Raw genomic sequence first — 25,225 nt, 5'->3', positions numbered from 1 at the left:
AGAGAATTGGTAAATGGCCGTGATTGGCAAATAAGGGTTCAGCTTGGAGAGAGAAGGCGTGAGAGTATGTTAGACGTTGCTAAAGAAACCTGAAGGTTACGTAAAGGAAATTAAAAACAGTGTCTTACATAAGCAAGGGAAGGTCAGGGGAAGAAGTGGAGGTACTGTGGGCTTAGCGTGTGTAGGTGGAATTATGAAACCCTAAGCAACAATTTTGCTTTAGCTTACAACAAAAAAGAAGAAGGAGATATAACTCTAGCCACGGCAGAAAGAAAGAAAAAAAAAAGTGATCCAGACAATGTAATTGCATTAGTTTGGCATCAGCAGTCTGCCGGGCTCTGGAATGGGGCTTTGGCGGGGAGAATTAAGAACATAAACTCTTTACCAGAGCGTTACTGGACAGGGTATGCTGAGATTTTTGAGGAAAAGGGGGCTGGAGAGTTGATTTCTTTGAGTTATCTCTAGTTGTTCTGAACTTTAATGAAGCAATTGATGTACTGCTGCTTGGGAAATACCTCCTTGGTGGGAAAAGATGGATGCTGATAAAAAATACAAGGGAGGTTGCGCTAAAGTGAGGTACGAGAGGCTGCCAGTTTGTGTACTTCTCAATCATGAGATTTTGTGATTCAGTCAGGTGCTACAGCCTGTTGTCTGTTACAGGGTATTTCTTTCAAGTGTGGTGGCTCAAAAATCCATCTCTTCTGTGCCATTATAATGTGCTTATGACACCACAATGGCAATCACTGCCTTGTAACACTATTCAGCAGTAGATATCAAAGTATTTCACAGAGTTTTATGATAGTTATTACTATTATCATATATATAGAGGGAAACAGGTATAGAAAGTAGCAGGTGAGAGGCAGGGTTGGAAATACAGCGCAACAGTTAGACTCAGTGGGCTACTTGATCTCAAGTGTGATACTGTGGTGTAAAGGGTGGTGATAGATTCCTAGGGCCCAAGGAAGTACGAAAATTTGAAGGTGAGCAGTGTTAAGTGACTCTTCTTCAGTAAAAAGGAAAGAGGTAGCAGCTTTTGCAAGTGTAGTTATTTCTAAAGGTTATGTATTTCAAAGCTATTCTATTTGGAATTTGTGAAGGCATCAGTAAACCGGCAACTTCCTAGGAGAATAGAATGCTAAACAAAAAAAGCTTTCTAGCACTGGCAATGTAATATGGAGTTCATCCTACTGCCCTCCCATCACCAGCACCTCAACATGATCCATTTATGCTTCTTCACACAGATTTGGAGTTGCAGAAGAACTAGTTTTCTAGCTGGCATTCTTTGCTTAGCATTTCCATTTCAAAATTTTTGTCACTGTTGCTATCTGAAAGAGAATACAGAAACACAATCTCAGGAGTGCTTTTGTTTAGAAAGCATACAGGATTTGTGTCGTTGTTAAGATGGCTTGTAGTAGTTAAAATCTGGCTGTGTTTCATAATATAGTGGCACTGCAATGTCAGGCTCTTTGGTACAGTGTGACAGCAGCTCAGCAGATGGGTATTAAAATAGGTTCTTGTACACACACACTTTTGTAACATACAAATTTATAATCTTTATTTAGGCTCTGCATTTGTTAAGAAGTGAAGAGAGTGACTCGGAACCAGCAGTTATACAGCTTTTAAAATTGAGCCATTTGTCTTTTCCAAGAAAAAGAAAGAAGCATTTTGATGTGCTTGCATTGACGTTAAAATGCTATGGTGAATAAACCCAGTGTGGGCACACTGCTCTGCAGTAAGACAGTGCTGGTAAATAGTAACATCAGTTGCACTGATTGTAGGATCTTGCAACGTCTGTATTTGCTCCAAAGGCTTCTCAAGCACAAATGATGCAGGTAGCATTATATAAAGGCAAGGTAATGAAAGCAATACTGTTTTATTATGTGCAGTGAGACACCTACCCTTTATCATTTGGAATGAGGAAGGCTGAGTAAGCAAAGTTATTCTAAACTCATATTCAGTTATTGAAAACCGTAGAAACACTAGAGGTTTGTCTTTGCAGTCCCTATGTTTGCAGAATTAGGACCTCAATTAGACAAAAATTCGAAATCAAAGTTAAATTGTTACTGCTCTCTACAACTACCTGAAAGGAGGGTGTAGTGAGATGGATGTTGGTCTCTTCTCCCAAGTAACTAGCGATAGGACGAGAGGCAATGGCCTCGAGTTGCATCAGGGGATGTTTAGATTGGGTATTAGAAAAAATTTCTTTACTGAAAGAGTGGTCAGGCATTGGAACAGGCTGCCCAGGGAAGTGGTGGAGTCCCCGTCCCTGGAGGTGTTCAGAGAATGTGTAGATGCGGCACTTCAGGATATGGTTTAGCAGTCATAGTGGTGTTGGGTTGATGGTTGGACTTCATGATCTTAGAGGTCTTTTCCAACCTTAGTGATTCTATGAAAGGTGGGTCAAGAAAGAATTATTACAGTGAAGGAGAAATGAAGAACTTTTGGAAGAATTGGGTTTTACTGAAAGTCTTGTAGTCTTGTGGGAAGCCATGAAGCTCTAATTTGCAGAAGATGTTATTAGTAGTGAATCACACAGAAGCTGTGAGGTCAGCACTGAAGCAGATGGTGAAACCTGAGGGGCAAATGAAAGAGCAGAGAAAACAGCTTTGTAGTTATTGATGGGAGTGAACTCAAATTACAGGTGGAGATTAAGCTTCAGTATATACAAAAATTACAAAACTTCTATGCTGAAATGCAGATACTTTTGTTGTCAAGTACCATGGTGGTATAAAGACAGGTGGTGAGGAAGAGTGCCATGTCTAGGGGAACTGTCGGGTGAAATACAGGTGTAGTTGTCCTTGCAAAATGCACTTGAACTTTTAAATAAATTAATGTAGAAGCACCTGCATGTTATTTCCCCTGTGTTACTAGTTCAGTGAATTCATTTAAGGTTGATTTTGGAGGAAGGCTGACTATGTCGCATCTACGTTATCTGGAGTTTCTTTATCAAGTCTGCTACCCACAGCCTAGCAACTAATGATTTCTCTTAATTTGTGTTTTGCTGCAAGCTGGGCAATATAAGCACTGCCGTAGAATTAAATGAAGATTTTAATAAGAATAATACATTGACAAATCAAATATTTTTATGTTTCAAGTGTTTCCTGCAAACATCCATGGAACAGTAAAAGGATTTGAGAGCTAAATTTTAGAGAAATTTGTGTATTTTCCGTTACACAGAGCAATGCTGAAATTTCAAGAAACTGCTAAGCATGTCACTGTTGCCAGATTGGATTCTGCTTGCTCAGACGCTGTGATCGCAAGAAGATACATTATTCAGAGGAAACTTGGCAACGGAAGCTTTGGAAGTGTGTATCTGGTTTCTGACAGAAAAGCAAAACAAGGAGAAGAATTGTAAGTAAACCCTTCATGTACTTTAAATAAAAATGTTGGGAACATATTTCTTGCATTGTAGATGTTTTCTATGTATTTGTGTCTTATCTCTGAGTTTGGTGTTACCTCGCAGCCGTGTTTAATGAGTACACAAGATAGGAGCAGACTTTATGCTGATTCAGCATTCCAACCAAATGTGGTTTTGTTTGAAATAGTTCATCCAATATATCTGTCTTATTGTACTTTTATCTAAGTCCTTTTTAATTTAGTTGTGCAAGACAAGAGTGGAGGTAGAAAATCTCGTACACTTGTCTCCATAGTGATGTACATCCCTGAAGCTTTGTAACAACAAAACCAGTAAATATATATGTAACTTACCTATTCCTCAGTGTCATACCTTGGACAAGTTGCTAAAGTAGGATATAGGCTGTGGAAAAGACCCTTGTGTTTACTCAGAACAGAGGTAAGTTTCATCATTGTCCTGACAAGAAGCAGGGCAAAGGTGCATACATACCAGGTTTCACAAATTTGCTCCTCTTCTTTGTAATAAAACTGTTTGTTAGAGGCTTAAAGCTTTATAATTTATAAGCTATCATTTCATAATTATGTCTATATATAATATATGTGTATAATATAATAGTGTAGTTGATTTTTGAGGTCTTTTGTGTTTTATAAGTAAACTTGGTTCTTGAAGTTCTTTCTTCAGAACAGTTACTGAGGTGCTGGGCATTTGCCTTCCATCACATGCTCATCTATCTTCACGAACATGATGGTTTCGTTTTAAAAAATGTGGAAAAAGACAATCCTTAGTCCAGTCAGGTCCAGCTACTGCAATATCTAGCTCTATAACGCTTCATTCAGTTACACGTGTCCATTAAAGCATGGAGCATTTAAAGGGAGCATGCAAATGTCAGAATTTCTGATTGTATTTTAATGGACTTCCCTCTTCATTTGTGATGATTTCTTACTTTTTTACGGTAGGTAAGTTTTTGGGTAACATGATGCTTTCAGGAATCGATTCTGTGTCACTGTAAGGACTCAGATTGTTGGAGGGGTCTCAAAAGAAACTGTACTTTATTGATGTCCTAATTTTTTTGTAATTGAGTTGTCTAAATGAAACCTAAGAAGGAATAGTTGCAGAAATTCTAGTAAACACCTTTCGATTTGCTGTATGCCTAACAGGTAGCACTTTTTTTTAAATTGCTGGCAATTTTTTTTTTAACCTGCCTGAATTTGGACAGGTCTCATCAGTTTGGTTGATAAACCCTTTGGGATTCTGAAGCCACAAAGACAAAAGAACATTTTCAGAGTGTTGATATTTCAGTATATGAGCTTGAAGTTGGGTGCCTGGGTGATGCATTACTGGCTGGACTTCCTGTTGTGTAGAACTGTGTTGGTTTGATACTTACACCAAGTGAAATTTAAATGCGAATATTTTTGGTTTTATCCAGTAAAATTTATGAGGCTTTTTGTTTAAAGTCTGGAACATCTGATCAATGTGTTTTTCAGCCAGAAATATATTCTTCCATTCAATGTGGGTGTCTGTATGTCCTTATTGATGGACATGTGAACGAGCAACTATATGATAAAAGAGCTTTTTCTGATTCATTTATGCTTCCCTTTTGCTATTTATGACAATGCATTCTGAGCAATATTGCTTTAATAAATGTGCAGCCAAGAGATAATTCTTTCTCTAGTTTTCCTTCTACATCAATTTACAGCTTCTCAGCTCCTTGGATTAGGGTTAGAGGCTACTAAACTCTTAGCTTTTTCCAGGTGGCTTATAAGAATTTGGATCTCTTATGCTTAGCTACATTTTTCTACAAAAATGTTCTTTAATTAACTTAAACTTTCATTAAAAAATAGATATATAGAATATTTTTCTATTTCTTTTTCTGTTAAAATCATTTATCATGCAAATAGAGTGACGGGAACTATCTGAGCTTATAAGACCCTTCAGAATTCAGCTATTGCTGAACTCATTCTTAGAAAATTAACAGTATAGTGAAATGTGTGTCTTCACATGTTTGCTGCCATAGCACAAGCTGCCAAACCTCAAAATCAAGGAATGTGTGCTTTGCCTATAAGTAGTTATTATCTCATTTTTTTTTCTTAAGGATTTTTCTTTGAGAACTTTAATTCTGACTGTTTCGAACAAACATTCACTGTCTGTAGTGTTTCATGCCTGTGTTTTGTTAGGAATGAGGCTGAGTGTGTCCTCTGCCATCCTCAGGACAGAGGCTGAGTGTCAAATAGCATATTCTTTTTTTGTTTTGTCAGTCTCTTTTTAACAACAATATTAAACGAGCCAAAGTCCTAGTGTAATAGTGTAGTTCATCCTTTCATCACTAGGGGGTACTTATGTATCACAGTTATTCGTTCCTTTTGCGCATCAAATGTAGATTGAAGAGCAGGTTCCCTCAACTTTCTATCACTTACATGCTAATAAGTGACAAAAATACTGGCCCGGGTGAACGCGAAAGCTCAAGTAGCATAATGAGATAGATTATAGACACTTTCTACTATTTAAAAATACTTGTTTATTAAGGTGGTAAAATATACTAGAAGTCACATTGTCAACACTACCTTCAAATCAGAAAAATAATCTTATGGAACTGCACTGGATACTGCTTCTGTTATATTTTCCATTGGGAAGTATACATATATATAATTTTGAATGAAAAATTAGGTAGTTATGTTTCTTACTCTTTGAATAATCTTAACACAGCTCTGAAAGCACTTTGGCAGGAAAAAAGGAATTGAGATATTTAGGTCCCAAATGACCTCGGCAGAATTAGAAGTCTGTTTTTATTGTTTCAGAGATGATCTAGAACACGCTGAGATAAATGTTATATATAGCATGAACTCAGCCACAGATAGTTTCCTGAAAATTGCTATAGTCTAAAGCACCGTGAAAGAACACAGGAATAAATCAGCAGAATACAAATTCCCAAGAAGAGTGACATCTTAGATACTGGTACAGAAGCTGTTCACGCATACCTTTTCAGTTTTCCGTTAGTGCAATGTCTACAGAATGAGTTAATGCAGAGACTAACAATGGTTATCATGTAATGTCATGTATGCCAGCAAAGCTTTTGCAGGATTTTAGGAATAGTTTTTGGACATGCCTTGTACTTTGTTGACACTCAAGCATCTTGGCTGTGATGAGCGAAGTATTATACACAGAGCTGCTTCAGCTGGGAGGGAGAGAGGGTTGATTATTTGCGGCATGCCTCAAGTTAACAGACTTATTTCACATAAAACTCTCCACACAGAGAGCTGCTCAGGCCAGCAATGCCTGCCTCTCTTAAAAGCACATGCCAGCTTCATGCTGATCTCAAGTTCTGTGTGTGGATGGGATCAGGATTACGGACTTTTTGAGATCATACTCTATCAGAGATATCCAGTGTGCTATGGTTGAGTTGCATATTCTGTCAATAATAAGGTTATGAAGTACTACAAGTATAGTAGCATATGTAGGTCTCTTCCTTTAAGTCCCTCCTAAGTCTTGCGTTGTACTACACGTTCCTTGCCTGTTGCTTTAACTTCCTAATTTGTATTTTCTGGTGAATTTTATGTTTGTGGTCGTGTGTGATTTCTATAATGTTGCCTTCTTTTTTATTAGATTACTCCGAAAACCTTTTTAATTTTAATTTTGCATTCCACCTTGTGTTAACTAGAAAATTATGTGCTGCTGTAAACAGCTCTCAGTTAGAGACGTAGCTAAACACCTGAATGTCTAAGCCAGGAAAATCCCTAGTCGTGCAACACATCTTCTGGTGTCGATGAACTCCATTTTCCTTTAGAAAATAATTAGTTGCAAGTCATTGTATATTCTTAAATATGCTTTCATAGATTCTGCTCACGTTTAAGTTTACTGAGCAATAGCTTCTCTGCTTGTATTGCTTGTATTTTATGTTTTCTCAAGGTATGTTATCCACAGTGGAGAGGGAGAAAAACAAACCAGTGATTAGTATTCTGGAGCGAGAGGGTGCCACCATGGGGTTAGTTCAGACTGGGTGTTAGACTTAAGGATCACACTTACCTCATTCTGAGATGTCTGCTTTGTGCAGACATGTGATGAATAACTTTTTCAAGTTCCATAATAATTTCCTAGAAAGAAAAGTGCAAGTTCTTGCTTTTAGATTTATGGCTGGGGAAGGTGACTTTTGTCTTCCATGTTTGTGTAGAAAGTTATGCCATCTGCTGTACATCTTCTACAAGAGCTTTTGATCCTGTTGGATGATTCTCACAGAGAATGACAGAGGATTAAACATCTTAAAGATAGTACTGCATCTTATGTGAAAACAGACCGCAGAGTAGAGAACAAAATGAATGCCCTTGTAAAGAGAAAGGCCGGAACCCAGGAGACTCTTCACTGTGAAAGAAGTTTCTCATGTACTAGACAATTCATACAGGATAGAGATCAATTTCCCTCAGTTTTGGAAGAAACTATGGTCAGAATTTATATCCTCTTAGGCCCTAAAGTCAGTTCAACACAAGAGACGTGGTTGTGTGAAAGCAAGCTTCTTAGTTCCAGTGTACTTACACAGGATGGCTTGGTTTGTGTACTATTTGATGTTTTCCCTGTTAGATATTTGCAAATCTTCTTGTTTTGAGCCAGGTACTGTAAATTCACTAAAACTGAGATTGGATTGCTGAATGTTGACACTGTCTTTCCATTCTAGCAGTCTCTAAAATGAGCCCTGGAAAATCTTTATTTCAAATTGCATGCTGATTTAGCTGATATGTAACTGGAGTCCAAATAAGGATTGGGTGCTCCTGCAAATATTTGCTGTGGGTTTTAATATTTTCCAGGGTTTGAACTGAATTTAGGCAGGATATATCGGGATGCACATCACTAGTTGCCTGTTAGTGAAGTTTCACAAATTTTCAGAGGCTCGGAGTTTGGCTCTCTTAAGAAGACAAATGGTAGCTTTAATTTGGGTAAAAGCTCCTTCTTATGTATTTCTGCTAGTTTTCCTCTTTTTCTTCTGTAAACTTGCACCAGTAATGAAGTTGGATCTAAGTGTCTTTTTTTTCCTTTATGTTTGTATAATGTAATGTTACTAGCAAAGGATAAACAGTGCTACTCGGTCGCTTTTCAAGACCCACGTATGCCCACTATGGAATACTGTCTGCTGAGAATGACTCTTTGCGTGCATTTAGCAACTTTACGGTTCTGGGACCTGAAAGCACTTTTCAGAGCTGTAAAGTATTTTTGTCTAGTTTGCAAATGGACAATAAGCAGGGAGGTTAAACATTTTGCCTGTGTACATGTAGCGAGGCTGTGCAAAATAACTGGGCTGCTACTTGAGAAATCACTCCTAGATATCTTCATCTTGCTAAATATTAGCAGAACCTTTGGTTACACTGTAGATGCTGGGTCCTCATCTAGAGCCCCTTATCACGGGCGTAGGTTCTGCAGTTTGGAAACAAGCTGTTCTGGGCATGGCAGGAAGGAAGCCTAGTAGTTTCCTGTAGACTTGCATCCTCTGTTCCCTTAACCTACTAGAAAAAGCCCTACTTTTTCACCACGCATAGTATGCCCACGTTCTTTTTTTTCTGGAATGTCCCCTGTTTTCTTTTATGTCCTCTAATTGTAACTCCAGCTTCTCCCTTCCCTCTCCTATCACTCCAGTATTTGTATTTTCCTTCTGTGTGCCTTAATTAGTGGTTGGAAAAGAGACAGGTCAAGCCGTGGTGGTATCTGAGCTTATGCACCGCCATTTGGCAGCTCAAACAATGTATAACTTTTGGGATCCAGGGGCCATTAAGGCTCTTGAAGTTGCTACTTAGAGCATTAAATAAGGTCATCTTTAGATCCTTGAAATTGCTGCCCTTGTGACAGATTTGGATGAAACTGGGCGGTAACTCCCTAAGTTGGGTAGTGATTGCTAGACAGACCATTTTTTCCTTGGTAGACAAGGCTACTAAACTTAGGACAACTGGAAAAATTTGGAAATGCTGGTGGGACAATTACACTATGAATTCTTCTGCAACTTTTCAGTGTACTTGGTGTTTAATATATACCTTCAGTTCTTTGCTAACATATAATATGTAAATGCTTTGAAGCTTGTTAGATCTTACTTGATAGGAAATTCAAGTCACACCCATGTGTGAATACAATGCCAATTTTGTTGGCAAAGTATCAGCAGCTCAGTAGTTATCCAGCTGGTACTGTCTCATAAAAGTCTACCATCTCCATGATCTGCTCAAATGCAATCTCTAATGACAAAGAGAAGTAAGGCCTTTCAGTATTGTGTATACGAAACAGTTCATATGACTTTTTGTAAATGAAGTGTCGGTATAGCTTTTAATTTACTGGTACATTCAGAGAAATTTTACTTAAATTTACAAATCGCCTTCAAAATGCAGAATGTCTGCTGGTGTTCGGTTTTTTGGTTTTCCACATTCTTGACTCACATATGATTTTGCAAAATCATATCTCAATTTTTGAGGAGTTTACTTGTGTTTCTGGACATCATGGACCTAGACCTACCCAAGATAATTAGATAGCTTGTTTTTTATAAAGAAAGTAGTAGGATTGTACCAGCATTTTTACAGCAAACAGTAATATCCCTGCAGTCACTTCCATCCCAGTCCCCCCGAGTAGCTTATCAGTTAATTATAACAGGTAGTTATGGTTAAAGACAGTGTCTTTTTGTGTTGAGTTTGCACGGCAAGGTTTAGCTAGCAGGGGTGCTACAGGGGGTGGCTTCTGTGAGAAGCTGCTGGAAGCTTCCCCTGTGTCTGATAGAGCCAGTGCCAGCTGGTTCCATGACAGAACTGCCGCTGGCCAAGGCTGAGCCTGTCAGTGATGGTGGTAGCACCTCTGTGATAACATAGTTAAGGAGGGGAAAACAACCTGCACAACAGCAACAACAGTTGAGAGAGGAGTGAGAATATGTGAGAGAAAGAACTCTGCAGACACCAAGGTCAGTGAAGGAGGGGAAGGAGGTGCTCCAGGCGCCAGAGCAGAGATTCCCCTGTGGCCTGTGGTGAAGACCATGGTGAGGCAGGTTGTGCCCCTGCAGTCCATAGAGGTCCACGGTGGAGCAGATGTCTGCCTGTAGCCCATGGAGGATCCATGCCAGAGCAGATGGATGCATCTAAAGGAGGCTGTGACCCTGTAGGTAGCCCGCACTGGAGCAGGCTCCTGCCAGAACCTGTGGCCCCATGGAGAGAGGAGCCCATGCTTGTGCCAGTTTACTGGCATGGCTTGTGACCCCGCGGGGGACCCACGCTGGAGCAGTCCATTCCTGAAGGACTGCACCCCGTGGGAAGGACCACACTGGAGCAGTTTCTGAAGAACTGTATCCTGTGGGAAGGACTCATGTTGGAGAAGTTCATGGAAGACTGTCTCCTGTGGGAGGGACACCACACTCGAGCAGGGGAAGAGTGTGGGGAGGAAGGAGCAGCAGAGACATGTGATGAACTGATCGTAATCCCATTCCCTGTCCCCCTGCACTGCTGGGGGGAAAGACGTAGAGAAATCAGGAGTGAAGTTAAGCCTGGGAGGAAGGAAGGGGTGGGGGAGGTGTTATGAGATTTGGTTTTATTTGTCATTATCCTACTCCAATTTGATTGGTAAGAAATTCAATAAATTTCCCGAAGTTGCGTCTGTTTTTCCTGTGACGGTGATTGCTGAGTGATCTCCCTGTCCTTATCTTGACTCATAAGCCTTTCATTATATTTTCTCTCCCCTGTCCAGCTGAGGAGGGGGAATGATGGAGTGGCTTAGTGGGCACCTGGTATCCAGCCAGGGTCATCCCACCACACTTCTATAGCAGAAATTTACGTTCAGCATTAGTCTTGAAGGACAGTGCTATCACTTATAGATATGAATGTCCTAATCAATTGTGCCCAGTGAAGCTCTGGGTTAAGTTTTACTAATTCATAACCATGCATAGGCAAGCAGCTGAAGTACACAGTAGGCAATAGGGACTTTGAATTCATAAATATTCACAAGGTACTTACACGTCCCTGTGGTGGAAAGCACACGCTGAGAAGCGCCAAACTCCCTGGACTGCTCCTGTGTGTGGTAATTGTGGGGTGTCAGCTCAGCTTCTGTGTCTGACTTGCATTATACCATTATTCCAGACTCATGCTACGATTCCTTGGAAACTGTGCACTTAGCTGAATAATTTATCACATGACTTTCAATTATTTATGACTTCTTATAACAAATGAAATAAAATCTAAAAGTGGAAGAGTTTTGTAACTTAAAAATATCCAAGCGACAATCAGCAAATTGTATCGTCAAAACCATGTGTTTGTTGCCTGTTTGCCACTCTGAAAGTATTCCAAGGGAATGGTCGTTTGATACTGGATTGGTTATAACAGTAACAAATGACTCCCTGCCAGTTGTCGTGTGTGTGTTCATCTAATCCTGCTGTTGTCCTTTGTTTTTTCTCTTTCAGTTAATAATAATAATTAGAAATTAAAACTAGAATCCATCAGACCATTTTAGATTTGTGAACAGATATTCATGATCTCCTTGGAAACTGAACAAAGGTGTATTTCCTATAGGACCTTCCTGATTGCAGTTTATTTTTAAATAAGCTTTTCTTAGTGAGCCGTCTTTTCCTTGGTTCAGTCAAGTGTGTCTCCACTTCTTAGTCTAAGGCTCAGGCTACCACATATCGGCTGAGCTGCAGTCGCTGCTAAGGTGTACAGTCATTCATGGCCCCAAATAAGAGAGAATAAGAACAGTGACAGAGAGGTCTTGCTGATTTAGCTAGAGCAATTTTGAGAAGTTAGCCTTCGTGAGATTTCCACTTCAGTGGCTGAGCATGACTTTCATATGTGAAAAATGCTACAGGAGTCAAGACCTAGCTAAGTGTCAAAGTCGTTGCTGAAACCTCTGTAACAGAGGCTGATGCTCTTCTGCCTTAGTTTAAGGGTTGTCGTGGTTTAACCTGGCAGCCAGCAGCTAGGACCGTGCAGCTGCTCTCTTGCTCCTTCCCTACCCAGTGGGACGGGGAGGAGAGTGGACAAAAAGGAAAGCTCATGGGTTGAGATAAAGACAGTTTAATGAGACAGCAAAGGAAGGCATAACAGTAATGAAGAGTATGCAAAACAAGTGATAGACTATGCAGTTTTTCTCACTGCCGGATGACTGATTGTGCTACTAGTCCCTGAGTGGCGATCGCGGCATTTGTGGATTTCACAGAACTTGTGGATTTCGCCGAACTTATGGAAGAAGTCTGAACCCATGGAAAAGATCAGACTCATGGAAAAAGGGGGAGCCTACCCCCTGGCCAACCCCCATTCATAAACTGAGCGTGACGTCCATGGTGTGGAATATTCACATTGGCCAGCTTGGGCTGGCTGCCTGGCTCTGCTCCATCTCAGCTCAGGCACACCGCCTCATCAGCTGAATATGACAAACTGGAAAAAAGTCCTGGATTTCTTAGCAACAACTGAAAACATCAGTGTATTATCCACACTCTGCTTGTACCAAATCCAAACCACAGCAGCTACTGGAAGGAAAATTAACTCCTTCCCAGCCAAAATCAGGACAGGAGTACACCTTCAAATGAAGATTGCCAGAGAGTGAAACTGTAAATGTTTTGTTTCAGTTTTGGTAGGCAGTTGCAGCTATGGTCATGATTGTTTCAGATCATTTCTAGTCCGGGCCAATACTGGTTCAAAGACAAGTCTGATAACCCCGGACTTATTTAAAGCAGTTCTTGCCGGAGACAATGGGGCAGAGGGCTTTAGTCCCTACCTCCTGCGTCTCTGCCAGTGCCCAGCTTTTCCTGCAGCCCAGCATGACACTGTAGGGCTTCTCACCAGCCTTTGGCACATGGAGTTAAGGACCTGCAGACCTCCCTTGCAGTGGGAATGTGGCAGTGCCAAAGGACAGCACAGGTACAGAAGGCAGGAGCTACCCTTAGAGCCCGCTACAGCTCTGCATTCCTCTCTCCAGTAAAGCTGTGCCTTTACACAACCACCACAAAGCTGTGGAAACGGACACACACATGCGTCTTTGCAGAGGGATGCTCTGCTAAAATGGGTAGAACAACAGAATTGATCGTTGCAACACACAGGGATCCAAGACAGGGACCATCCCACACTGGAACAATTTATTTAGAGCTCAATGTGAGAAAGTTTGGAAAGTGCCTGTGCTGGGTAAGTCCCTAGTGGGTCTGCAGGGTAGCTTGGCATTGGAGCACAGAGGTGAGGTTTTGCACTGCCCGTGCTGGTGACAGATTTGGCGATTTAAAGCTACAGCCATGCTGCAGGCCTTGTCCAAGGCATTGCTAAAAGTTCTGGTTCCCTCATTTTCAAAAAATGTAAAACTTGGTATCCTGTGGATTTTTTGAAATCAAAGGGTGAGTACTCAGAACATCTAATTCATTCAGCTGATGTAACATAGGTGCCTGGGAAAATTGTCTGCATCAATGTCCGGTAGAACTTTTACATCTGCTCAGTCAACTTTTTGAGCTTTGGTGGTATTGTTATTGGTTTTTCTTTTTACCTCTTTTTACCCTCTTTGACTTCTCTCCTTTTAGTATACCTTTCTTTGGCTAAGTAGCCTGCTTTTTTTGTTCTCGGTGGGATTTGTCCATTTGGCTGGAGTCTGTTCTAACTAGGTCTTTAATTTATGTGAGTGGGATGCAGAATTCCTTAAAGAAAATATTACTTGGCTTTACTTTAAATCTCATCCCCCTCAGAGCTGAGCTCCTGGGAGCTCAGTGCTGCAGCACCCGCTACGTTGTGATCTTGTGTGCAGGCAGGGAGTTGTGCTGATAGTTATGTTCATCATTTTTCAGAATGTTTACAGCATTATTTTCAACGTCAAGCAGAGAATTGTGTTTAAGGCATTATTGGTAAATTACTGGTTCTTTGAGATGCACGACAGAGACAGAATTTAATGATTTTGTAATTAAGTAAATGCCTTGAGATCACTCCTGTCTCGTTCATTTTGTTATAAACTCATGTTTAGTTTTTATGCATTTGTAAGCTAGCTTTAGTAAGAAAATGGAAAGGTACAGCATTATTACTTTAGGTCAAACTGTGACCATCTGCCTCATTGATACAGAATGTTTTTGCAGTGTTTGAATATGCCTGTGTATTGTATCTTGTTGCAGTTTACCCTTGGTGGCAAGGTGTTTTCTCTTAAGTCTGCATCAAGGATATAATATTTTTTTTTCCATGCAGAATGAGCCTCCTGGCTCGTTGTTGCATTCAGTACATTGTAATGAGAAAACTGCTGCAGTGAGTGGATTTGCTGGACAGTCAGTGTATTTTTCCTTTTTTTTTTTTTTCTCTTTTTTTGTTGTTGTTGTTGTTGAGCTTATGTGACACATTAGTAAATGTAATTCCTAGTTCAGTGTTTCTCTGACACACATGGTGTGCCCTTCACGTGTTCTAAAATAACTTTTCGCTTTTGCTGGGTAGTTGCTTCATTTTTGAATTGCACATGTTTGACTGATTTCTAAGACCACAGTATCAGTGTTAGAAGATTTTTGTCTAACAGTAGATGTTATACACAATTCATTTCCTCAGCATTGCTTGATTTCCTTTGCCTTTGGTTGTAGACTATTTAGTAATACGCTTTTTTAAAGCTATGAACTGTCTTTTTATCTCTACACCACCACCCCCCTATTTTTTTTTGTACCATAGATAATTCAGTGCGTATCAGAAATAAACACTGAAGGAGATGCCTGCTGGAAAGAGACATGTAGGAAGAGCGAGTTTTCTCATTAAAGTTGTAGCAATTAATATTTAAATTACTTATGGGAATTAGTTCCACTGAAGGGACAACGCTGTTGACATAAATATCCTTGCAACGTTGAAAGGAACATAATTCTGCTTGCAAATATATTTACATTCAGGAAAGAACCATTTAGATTTTACATGAGGAAATGTTTTAGTTTAGTTTCTGTGGAATGCATTCTTATAGCAATTATTAGCATGCCTGGGTGCACTTTGCAACTCCTTCAAAATTGTCTGTTTTCTGTAAACGGATTCATATAGATCAGGTGATATGAGGGTCTGTCTTCAAAATTTCTAGTTGAAACTAATTTCAAATTTTAAACTAATTCCTATATAAGCAACAATTCATTTTGGCAGGTGCTGTAGCCCAAGGCTGGAAGTTAAAGAAATGTATAACATGGCAATCGTGAGATGTTTAGTCATGTTATAATGCTTGAAAACAAAATGCTGCATCCAAGCTTTAGTTCTCTAACAGTATCTCTTTTTTCTGAAAGGGAACATTAATTAGTGGAGAGCAGTTAATAGTGAAATGTATTGAATATGTGTAAGGAAATCACCATGGAGAAATGCCCAGTTTAGATGATTTGAAGTTTGATGGAATTAAGTCTTCAAAGATACAGAAAATAAACGAATTATTTAGTCTTTGTCACATTTCTGTCTCAAATTCTAGTTAGGATAATGGCAGCATGACATTTAATTACACTCTTAAACAAGACTAGGCTGTAGAAAAAAAAGGATGAATGAACAGTAGATGGTGATAACGCAACATGTACAGGTAAAGTATCGCTAAAAAAAAAAGAGTACATTCACAGGTATTTAGTCTGTACCCCATAATAATTTTTAATAGTTTTCCTCAGTTGGCACAAATTTCTCCAGTTCAATCACAGTCCATGAGTATTTGATTTAGAGCTAAAACATATGAATAGACTGTAAATGTAATTACATTTTTTTTTAAATTTCAGTCGAGTATAAAGATTCTAGGTTTCAAAAATGTGGCTTTAGAGGAAAATTCTTCCTTTATTAATCAATGTCCACATTTATTTTGTAGTTTGAATCACTATGGATGACAACCCAAAATCTCCTAAAGAATTATTCAAAATGAATACATTTGAATATCTAAATAAATAATGTTAATGGCTGCTTTGCTGCAGTAGTAATATGGCTTGTTCAGTTCTGTGGAGAATAACATAAGTACTCTCCTTTGCTTTATAATTACTGATTTTTTTTTTCTAACATTGGCACCTGTGTTTGACCAAAAATTATTTGAAGTATGCCCCTTTGTGTATATGATATTTTGCTCAGTGCAGAAGAAAATTATATGAGCTGTATTCCTTGAAGCGAATTTATTTCAACAGTGTTATCATTCATGATCTTGTCCCAGAAAATATATTCCCATTTCTTTGGGATACTAATTAGGAACTGTTAATTTTCAAATAACCATAAACTGTTTACATCATGAGCTGAACTGTTCAGTGTTGGTGCATATGTTACAGTGTCTGAAAATTGGGTGTCTTGCAAAGTATTTTTAGGTGCTATAATTGTGACTTGCTGATGGAAATGAAAAGTGAATCATCCATTTCACTTGTAAATTTATGAAATCTCATCACCACTCAAAGATATTTAAGCACTGTTAAATTCTTTAAAGTGCTTATTCAGAAAACAAAATATTTAATCCATCTATGGATATTACAATGCTCATATAGCGATGTAATTCTTAGTGGCTGACTCAGGGATCAGTTCTCGATGTTTATGAATGTTTGTGAACGGCATGAATAGGCTATTTTGGAGGATAGTAAAAAACTATCATTGATAACTGTTACGACTTTAGTAATAAATCAATAGCATCCGTGGGGATGACAAAAGCAGCCCACCATTTGATTTAAGGAGTTGTGCAGCAATTCTTAGGTTTGAAATGAGTTTATGGCTTGAGCAATAAATCACTAACAGCCATGGGAATAATAAAAGGAGCCCAACATTTGATTTAAGAAGTTGTGTAGTAATACTTAGGCTTGAAATGTTTTGACTAATGAGTAAACATATATATGTAAGTAGGAATAGCAAACAAACACTCATCATTTGTTTTTCTTTGGAAGTGTGGTAATCTTGATTTTCCCACAGAAATCAAGTACTCTTAATTTACTGTGAGTGTTTCTTTCCTTAACTAAAACCACGTATTCGTTCTAGTTGCGACTGATTTGTGTATGCTGACTTTTTGCATTTCATGGTCTCACCAGCTCCTTCTTTCCCTAACGGATAGATGAATGTCTTTAAATTATTTGAACATGCAGATCCTGGTGCTTCAAATACAATGGATAAAATATACAGAATGATTATTTGAATTTTTGATACTAAGCTGCAAACTGAAGGAAAGCCAGTCTCTGACATCAGCAGAGAAGTCTACTAGGATTGCTAGTGGCAGGATAACAGTACGGGTGATGGATAAGGATTAGATGAAAATTACAGTGGAACTAGAAGACCAACCTAAGTGAGGGAAGTAGATTCACAGAATCACAGAATGGTAGGGATTGGAAGGGACCTCTGTGGGTCATCTAGTCCAACCCCCCTGCCGAAGCAGGATCACCTACAGCAGGCTGCAGAGGACCTTGTCCAGGCGGGTCTTGAATATCTCCAGAGAAGGAGACTCCACAACCTTCCTGGGCAGCCTGTTCCAGTGCTCTGTCACCCTCAGAGGGAAGAAGTTCTTCCTCATGTTCAGACAGAACTTCCTGTGCTTCAGTTTGTGCCCATTGCCCCTTGTCGTGTTGCTGGGCACCACTGAGAAGAGTTTGGCCCCATCCTCCTGACACCCACCCTTGAGATATTTGTAAGCATTTATTAGGTCCCCTCTCAGCCTTCTCTTCTTCAGGCTGAACAAGCCCAGCTCCCTCAGCCTTTCCTCGTAGGAGAGATGCTCCAGTCCCCTCATCATCCTCATAGCCCTATTTGAATCACTATGGATGACAACCCAAAATCTCTCAAAGAATTATTCAAAATTAATATTCCAGGCAATAAGGTGCCATATAAAATCAGTAAAATATCTTAATTGCAAATAAAAGCTGGATGTGCAGAAGTACAAATGTGAGAGGTCTGAAAGGAAGCATGAGGAAACTAACGCCTGACAGTAGGCAAGTATCTTCACATGAGGAGTATCTCATGTGTACGGCGGAATGTACAGAAAGGACAGTTTCATTTGGGATAGGCAGGACTATGTATGAAAAATTAGATTCCAGTAATATAATATTTTCAGTGTGGCAGTTATCAACAGAAATGTAAAATTATGATTTTAGAACTACACTGTTAGCTTTAACATGCAAATCTCATCAGCTGTATGATATTATAGAAAGCAACAGACTGTGAGAAGCATTAATGATGGGTGACTCCATCTTATCTGTATGCAGATGGTGTCCTTGTTACTGAATTGCCCAAACTGTTTTAATACGGTGGAAGCTGTTGTGCAGGCAGGGCTTATGCGTGAGGGTTGTCACCTCTTCTTCATTTTGGTCCCCATTCATAGTGGCATAGCTTCTCTGTCTGCCATTTGATAAATAGATTTTAAGACATCATTAATTAGACAGGCACTCCTTTAATTTTATTGTTTATGACCAATTTCAGATCCAGTTACAGAGCCAGCAAGAGGTGATACATTTTTACAGAATTGTACCTGGTGCTTGTGCTGAGGAGTTACCAGGGTGAAGAAGTAGTCCTACAAAGGCCAGCGTGGATAGAAATACAATACACAGTCACGGGTTGTGCCACAAGTCTCCATGTTGACGACTCGGAAATATAAACTACATGGGATGAGAAGTTCCCAGCTTTGCACACTGACTACCTGCTGGCAAGTCTTGCTAATTTCAGGCTGCAGTTAACTGAACAACTTGTCAGTGTAAAATGAAGTTTCTATTTAATTAAGAACTTCAATTTTTGTTCATATATTCCTAGAACACACCTCCTCTGTGGTATTTTATTAGACCTATTTATTCCTGACATGAAAAAAGTTGTATTTCTTTTACTTCATTATCAGCAAGCAAATGTACCTAGTCAATAATTCATGTCGCAGTTTACTCAGTAAAGAGAGTGCATTTTGAGAAAGGCTATCTTCATTTAAAAATTGCATCTGATCCAATAAACCAAATTATATAATAATGAAGTATGTCATCAATGTAAACAAATACCAGATGGGTTGTAAAACATTTAATTTTAGATCAGTGCAAATAGACTGAGATAAACACTGCTGTGGCATATTGTCAGTCACTAGCAAAGCTCAAAAAGGGATTCCCAGTGTGTGTCCGTATCCTGGAGGATTCCACCTTCGTGCTTGTTTTCCTCTTGTTTTAAGTCTTGCTCTATTTATCCCCATTTGCTCCACGTGATTGCACTTTCAGACACGGTGTGCTGGCCTGGCTGCATGTCGAAGTGTGACAATGCAAGCCGGCGAGGTTTTGCTGAGGAGAGCTAGAAGGTGTTCCCGGGGAAGGTCCGTGAGTCTGCCGAGGCAGGGCGGCTGCTTACTGTGCTGTGGGGAGTGGGCTCATCTCTCCTGTTATTTTCCTACCCTGGGGGGATGGATGCTCTTACCTGTACCAGACCCAGGTTCCTCCAGGATGGATGTAAACAGCAACAGGCGGCACTATTTACTGTTAAGATGCAAATGCATTCACATGACTCTTTTCAGTTCAAGATCAAATTCAAAGCATCTTTGTGCTATTAAATTGCAAGGCTAGGGTTTTTTTAACCACAGTTAAAATCTTTATTTCTGTATTTAAGTTATCTGCTAGCACTTCTGTAACAAGTTTTCTCATTGTGTGTTCACTGATATTTTATTTTTAGGGACATGGTTTAGTGGTGGACTTGGCAGTGTTAGGTTTGCAGTTGGACTTGATGAGCTTAAAGGTCTTTACCGACCTAAATGATTCAATGATCTGCTTACGTGTCTGTATTCTAAATTAAGTGGAATTTATAGTAACAAATATATTTAAATTAGTACATCTCTTTTAGCATTATATCAAAAGGGTTAGTTTTAAGTCTTGTATTTGGAGGGCATCCACATATCGGTGGTTTTACTTGTTTTTCTGTATGTGCCACCTAAATCTATGATTTTGCAGTTCACGCAGATAGTTTTGGACCTTTTAAATCCTGCTTAATACTTAAGCCCAAGTGGCAGAAAAGAAAGGGGCAGGTTTTATGAAAAAAAATTGACTTTGAGATGAACCTGTATACTCCAGATGGAGTCTTGACAAAATCCTAACAGGAGACCCTATCTGTTATTCCCAATATCCATAATAAGCATTCATGTCACATGCTTCGAAAGGCCTGTTTAAAATGTTTTGTGTTACCTAATTGTATGTTTCTAAACTGTTCAATGCATGCAGGTTTTCAGGAGATGATACATAAGTACAATGGCTGAATTATGAGCAGTGATAACAAGCCAACCTTAAAAAGCAGTTTGGACCATATAAACAGAAACACTTTGTCTCCTTTGAAGTGTAGAGCTGGATTCTCTTGGTGAAGGGAAATGCAGTCAGGATTGTTTAGCTAAGAAAAGTTTGTTGTTTTCTTATGATTGCTAACCTTTTTTTTTTTTTTGATAGGCAAAAAGACTACCAGCTTATGGATGTATCAGCCTCTTTGACATCACCAGGGATGCCAAATTTGAGTTATCTTAGGGGTCCTGTAAATCACAGAAAGTGTCCATATTAGCTCCCTGTTAGGGTGCAAGTTACTTGTGTATATACTGAAATGGAGTGAATTTAAGTACTCTCTAAGTGCTCTATGTATTGAAAAGTATAGTTAATTTACAAAGATGAAATTCTGACTGAAGACTTTTAGCTTCATTGTCTTTCTTCGAAAGTTATCAGAAAAGAGCCACTTTAGATCTGGAGACTGTTCTTCATTTTCTCTGTGAGATTTCTGAGACCCTGGCGTAACTTCTTTGTCAATACTTAATCGATGTAGAGCTTTTTAAATCTGTGTTTTTATTTTTTAAGGGCATTTACTAAAGCAGATATCAAAATCTTTGCAGGAGAGATAAAGTCTGGTTGTCATCTTAAACTCAGTAAAATCAAACCTTATCTACATACAGAAGTGGTACACACATATACCAGTGGCATACAGATATGCTTAATCTCAGTTGCATCTAGATGCAAATGACTTCTAGTTCTGGATATGAATTAGCATTGTGTTGTAGAAAACTAATACCTTATTGTTATGGGTTTATGTGACAGGGTTTTAGTAGAGGGGGGGCTACAGGGGTGGCTTCTGTGAGAAGCTGCGAGAAGCTCCCCCATGTCTGATAAAGCCAGTGCCAGCCGGCTCTGAGATGGACCTGCTGCCGGCCAAGGCCAAGCCAGTCAGCGACGGTGGTAGCGCCTCTGTGATAACATATTTAAGAAGGGGAAGAAAAAAAAAATGTGGTGAGACGGCAGTTAGAGAGAGAGGAGTGAGACCATGTGAGTGAAACAACTCTGCAGACACCAAGGTCAGTGAAGAAAGGAGCGGAGAGGAGGTGCTCAAGATGCTAGAGCAGAGAGCCTTCCCTTGCAACTCGTGCTGAAGACCATGGTGAGGCAGGTTGTTCCCCTGCAGTCCATGGAGGTCCGCGGTGGAGTAGATCTCCACCTCTAGCCCGTGGAAGGGACCCCACGCCGGAGCAGGTGGATGCCTGAAGGAGGCTGTAACCCTGTGGGGAAGGTGTTTTAAGATCTGGTTTTATTTCTCATTATCCTACTCTGATTTGGTTGATGATGAATTAAACTCCCTTTTCCCCCCAAGTTCTGTCTGTTCTGTCTGTGACAGTAAGTGGTGAGTGATCTCTCCCTGTCCTTATCTCGACCCTTGAGCCTTTCATCATGTTTCCTCTCCCCTGTCCAGCTGAGGAGAGGGAGTGATAGAGTGGTTTTGGTGGGCACCTGGCATTTATCCAGGCCAAACCAAAACACTTATTTATGAAAGTACATTTTCCTGATTTGTTCTTCTGAGAATTAATTTAAATAAGAAAAAAAAAACAACAAACCTCACCTGTCTTCTTGTCTGACAGCTGATGACAGCATCAAAATCACTGAGTGACTAAGATGACAAGCTATCCCTACACATCAACACATCAGGCTTTTATTGCTGTCTTGGGTAAACAAGAGACTTGTATTAAGTAGTGTTTAACAAGGACCCATTCTGTTTGTCAGTTCTGTGACACGATCTATATGAAGGAAGGAATAATGTCCCCATGTCAACTGAAGATGAGAAGATTGCAGTAGGTGTTACCTGTCTTCATGGTATGAAGCTTGTCTGTAGAGATGCAGGCAAATCAAATGGCATGTAATTTTTTTCATCACACTGCCAGATGGGGATTAGGCAAGTTTATGTAAAAATTAATGCACTGTTAGTCAGAAAATGATGGTTGAGATTTAGGAAGAAATTTTCTTATCAAAAAGTACAGCTTTTTTCCTTAGATCGAGGGAATTACTGTGGTTTTATTGCTGCCGTTTTTAACTACTATGATTTTACAACCCTGCAGTTTTGAATGGGAAATTACTGAAAGCACTGTGAAGACATCCCTTCAGTGTGGAACTTACCTTCCATGTATTCCAAAGTTACTGGAAATTCATCACTGTTTCAGTAAAATACCACGATATTCTCTAATAGCCTCCAATGGCTCCTTCAGACATAGACCAGTGATCCATTCCTCAGCAGCTGGTAAAGTAGATGAATGCCTTTTCAAAACATTTAATCTGGAAGAACCTAGCAAAATATCCTTCCTTGTAGTGCCCTGCACTAAGGGGTTTTTTTTCCAGGAAAAATTGACAGTAAACTCCCCAACTCCATGTACTAAGTCTGAGCCACAAATTCTGCTATGGCACATTTGCATGTTAACCTTCAAGAATATGAAAAATCCCTTTAATTTTTCAGCCTTAGGGCATTTAGGGCCTCCCAAAACAAATTTAGAGTTCTTTGAAACAGTAGAACTAGTTTTCAGCCACAAGTCCAGATTTTCACTTTCCACTTAGGTGTTCAGGTGAAGGGCAGGTGGATCTTGAGAAAAAAAATCGGCATCCTGATTTTATCTCCAGAAAAACAGTCACAGAAATGCTACACTCTATGGGAATTTTATCATGCCTCCATGAATAGACTTTGGCAGATGCAGCAAAACCAAATAGTTTCTTGCTACTCCTTATTTGATGTATGAATCTTGAGCATATGCTCTGAGTGGGTTTGAAATCACTTAGATTTGTTTTTTTTATTTATGTTTATTATTATGCACTAATCCATAGCACTGAAAACATGTCATGAAGAAAACAGTGCAGTAGGGAGTCAGTGGGAAAAATACTTCAAAATACTATTTTTTAAATGTTTTTAATTGCTATGGTAACTAGCATATTTATTTGCATTTTAATGCATTTTCTTTATTTACCCATATTTGCCTTATCATTTCATGTTGCCAAATACTTGGTTAATATTATTACTTTGCATTTAAAGAAATTATGATGGGTTTTTAAGCATTATATTTTCCTCTTTTTATTAATATAAAGATTTCTTATTTTCCTCTAGAAAGGTTCTGAAGGAAATCTCTGTTGGAGACCTAAAGCCTAATGAAACAGTTGAAGCAAATCTGGAAGCACAACTACTGTCCAAATTAGACCATCCAGCCATTGTCAAATTTTATGCAAGCTTTGTGGAGCGAGATAGTTTCTGCATTATCACTGAATACTGCGAGGTGAGACTTGTAGATTACTTTGAAGAAATTTGACAAAATGTGTGCATTAAAATAGGGCATGAAAATAAACCTACCCCAGTTTTTTTTTAATGTTTTAGTTTGAATTTTACTCTGATTTCTTACTTGTGGTATCACCCGCTACTTCGACATATTTCAAATAAATAGTATTACCTGCTCATGTGAGACTTGTAGCTCATAGACAAACAAACCAGCGAAGAGGAAATTTAAACATTAAAGTTAATTTCATTCACTATAATCAGTGTTACCAGAAAGACTTCAGTGCAGATACACTGCTGCGTCTGTGGGTGAACTCAGAAAGGTTTTACCACATACGTATTACTGATAGGTGCGAGAGCATGAAACTGGGAGTATAGGGGCATGGTATGAAATCTGATGTAAATGAGGAAGGGAGAATTCTCTTTTCATTTGGAGGTGATTACAAGAGGCTTAAGCCTGATCATATGGATGATGAGTTTGGTAGCAGCATTGGCTTTATGAAGTGGGGAATAATGTGAGCCAAAGACCAGAGTGTAGAGGATACAGCAGATATTAAAGCAGGATGTACTACCAGGTTTTTTGACTCCAGCATTTGGTTTAAAAACATATTGCTGAAATCTGTCTCAAGGCTTTAAAATAAGAATTTAAACATATTTAAGCCAGCTTTTAAGGAGTTTATATAAAACAAATGCCTAGTTTGTTTTAAATACAGATGTGCTGTTTTAAAAAATATAATCTGTTATGCATATAGAGATCTGTTCATGAAAGTGTGAAGCAGACTTTTCAGTTGTGCTCTGCTAGATGTTTGAAATGCTTTGGAGGTTAATGACCCTGGACTACTGGGTTACCGGTCCACCAATGAGACTTGTATTCATGAATCACTTTTCTTCAAGCATTCAGCTTTGGTGTGAGTAATTAAAGAAGTACTATTCCTGCCAGTCATTGCTTGCTTAGAAGCTTTCTTTGATGACAGGTAAATGCCTCTTTATTTCTGGGATTAAAAAAAAATAGATCTGAAATGTTCAGTTCTGTTATGCAATGTGAATATTTGTTCACATATTATTTTAACACCCATGCAGAAGCTCTTTGCCTCATTCCCTGAATGTCTGACAGCTGGGGCTTGATGGAAATTTGATATTGCCAACTGTCTGTGGAAATCCAGAGCTCAGGACTGAAGGATTGTTCTAACTGCCCAGATATTCCCGTGCAGTAAGATTAATTTTCTCTCTGCTAGTGGTACAAAGTGGCCTAAGACCAGATCACATAAACCTGTAGGAATAAAGGAGCCTCTTGCAGCAGTGTTACAGAGCTTGACTAGTGGCTTTGGTCCACTGCTTTTTTCACTTTTTTCTTTTTTTTTTTTTTTTCTTTAATCTGGAATAAAGTTATAGATGAATAAAAAAAAAAAAAAAAGAAAAAATCACCGTAGTAATCACAAGCTGCTGCAGCACCCCTTGGAATTTAATT

General features: G+C 39.2%; 1 protein-coding gene across 7 annotated transcripts in view; it reads left to right on the top strand.

Moving 5' to 3' along the window:
• NEK11 (NIMA related kinase 11) overlaps window positions 1-25,225 on the top strand; it is a 102,647-nt gene that overhangs the window by 1,139 nt on the left and 76,283 nt on the right. For all 7 annotated transcript variants that reach the window (XM_075418894.1, XM_075418899.1, XM_075418898.1 and 4 more), the window contains exons 2-3: window positions 3,178-3,351; window positions 23,596-23,761. In XM_075418894.1, the coding sequence (XP_075275009.1) occupies window positions 3,182-3,351; window positions 23,596-23,761 (336 nt within the window). In that variant the 5' untranslated portion in view covers window positions 3,178-3,181. The remainder of the gene's footprint in view (window positions 1-3,177; window positions 3,352-23,595; window positions 23,762-25,225) is intronic.

Source organism: Opisthocomus hoazin, chromosome 4 (assembly GCF_030867145.1).
Source record: "Opisthocomus hoazin isolate bOpiHoa1 chromosome 4, bOpiHoa1.hap1, whole genome shotgun sequence".
Taxonomy (NCBI): Eukaryota; Metazoa; Chordata; class Aves; order Opisthocomiformes; family Opisthocomidae; genus Opisthocomus; species Opisthocomus hoazin.
This window is presented reverse-complemented; position numbering and strand designations above follow the sequence as displayed.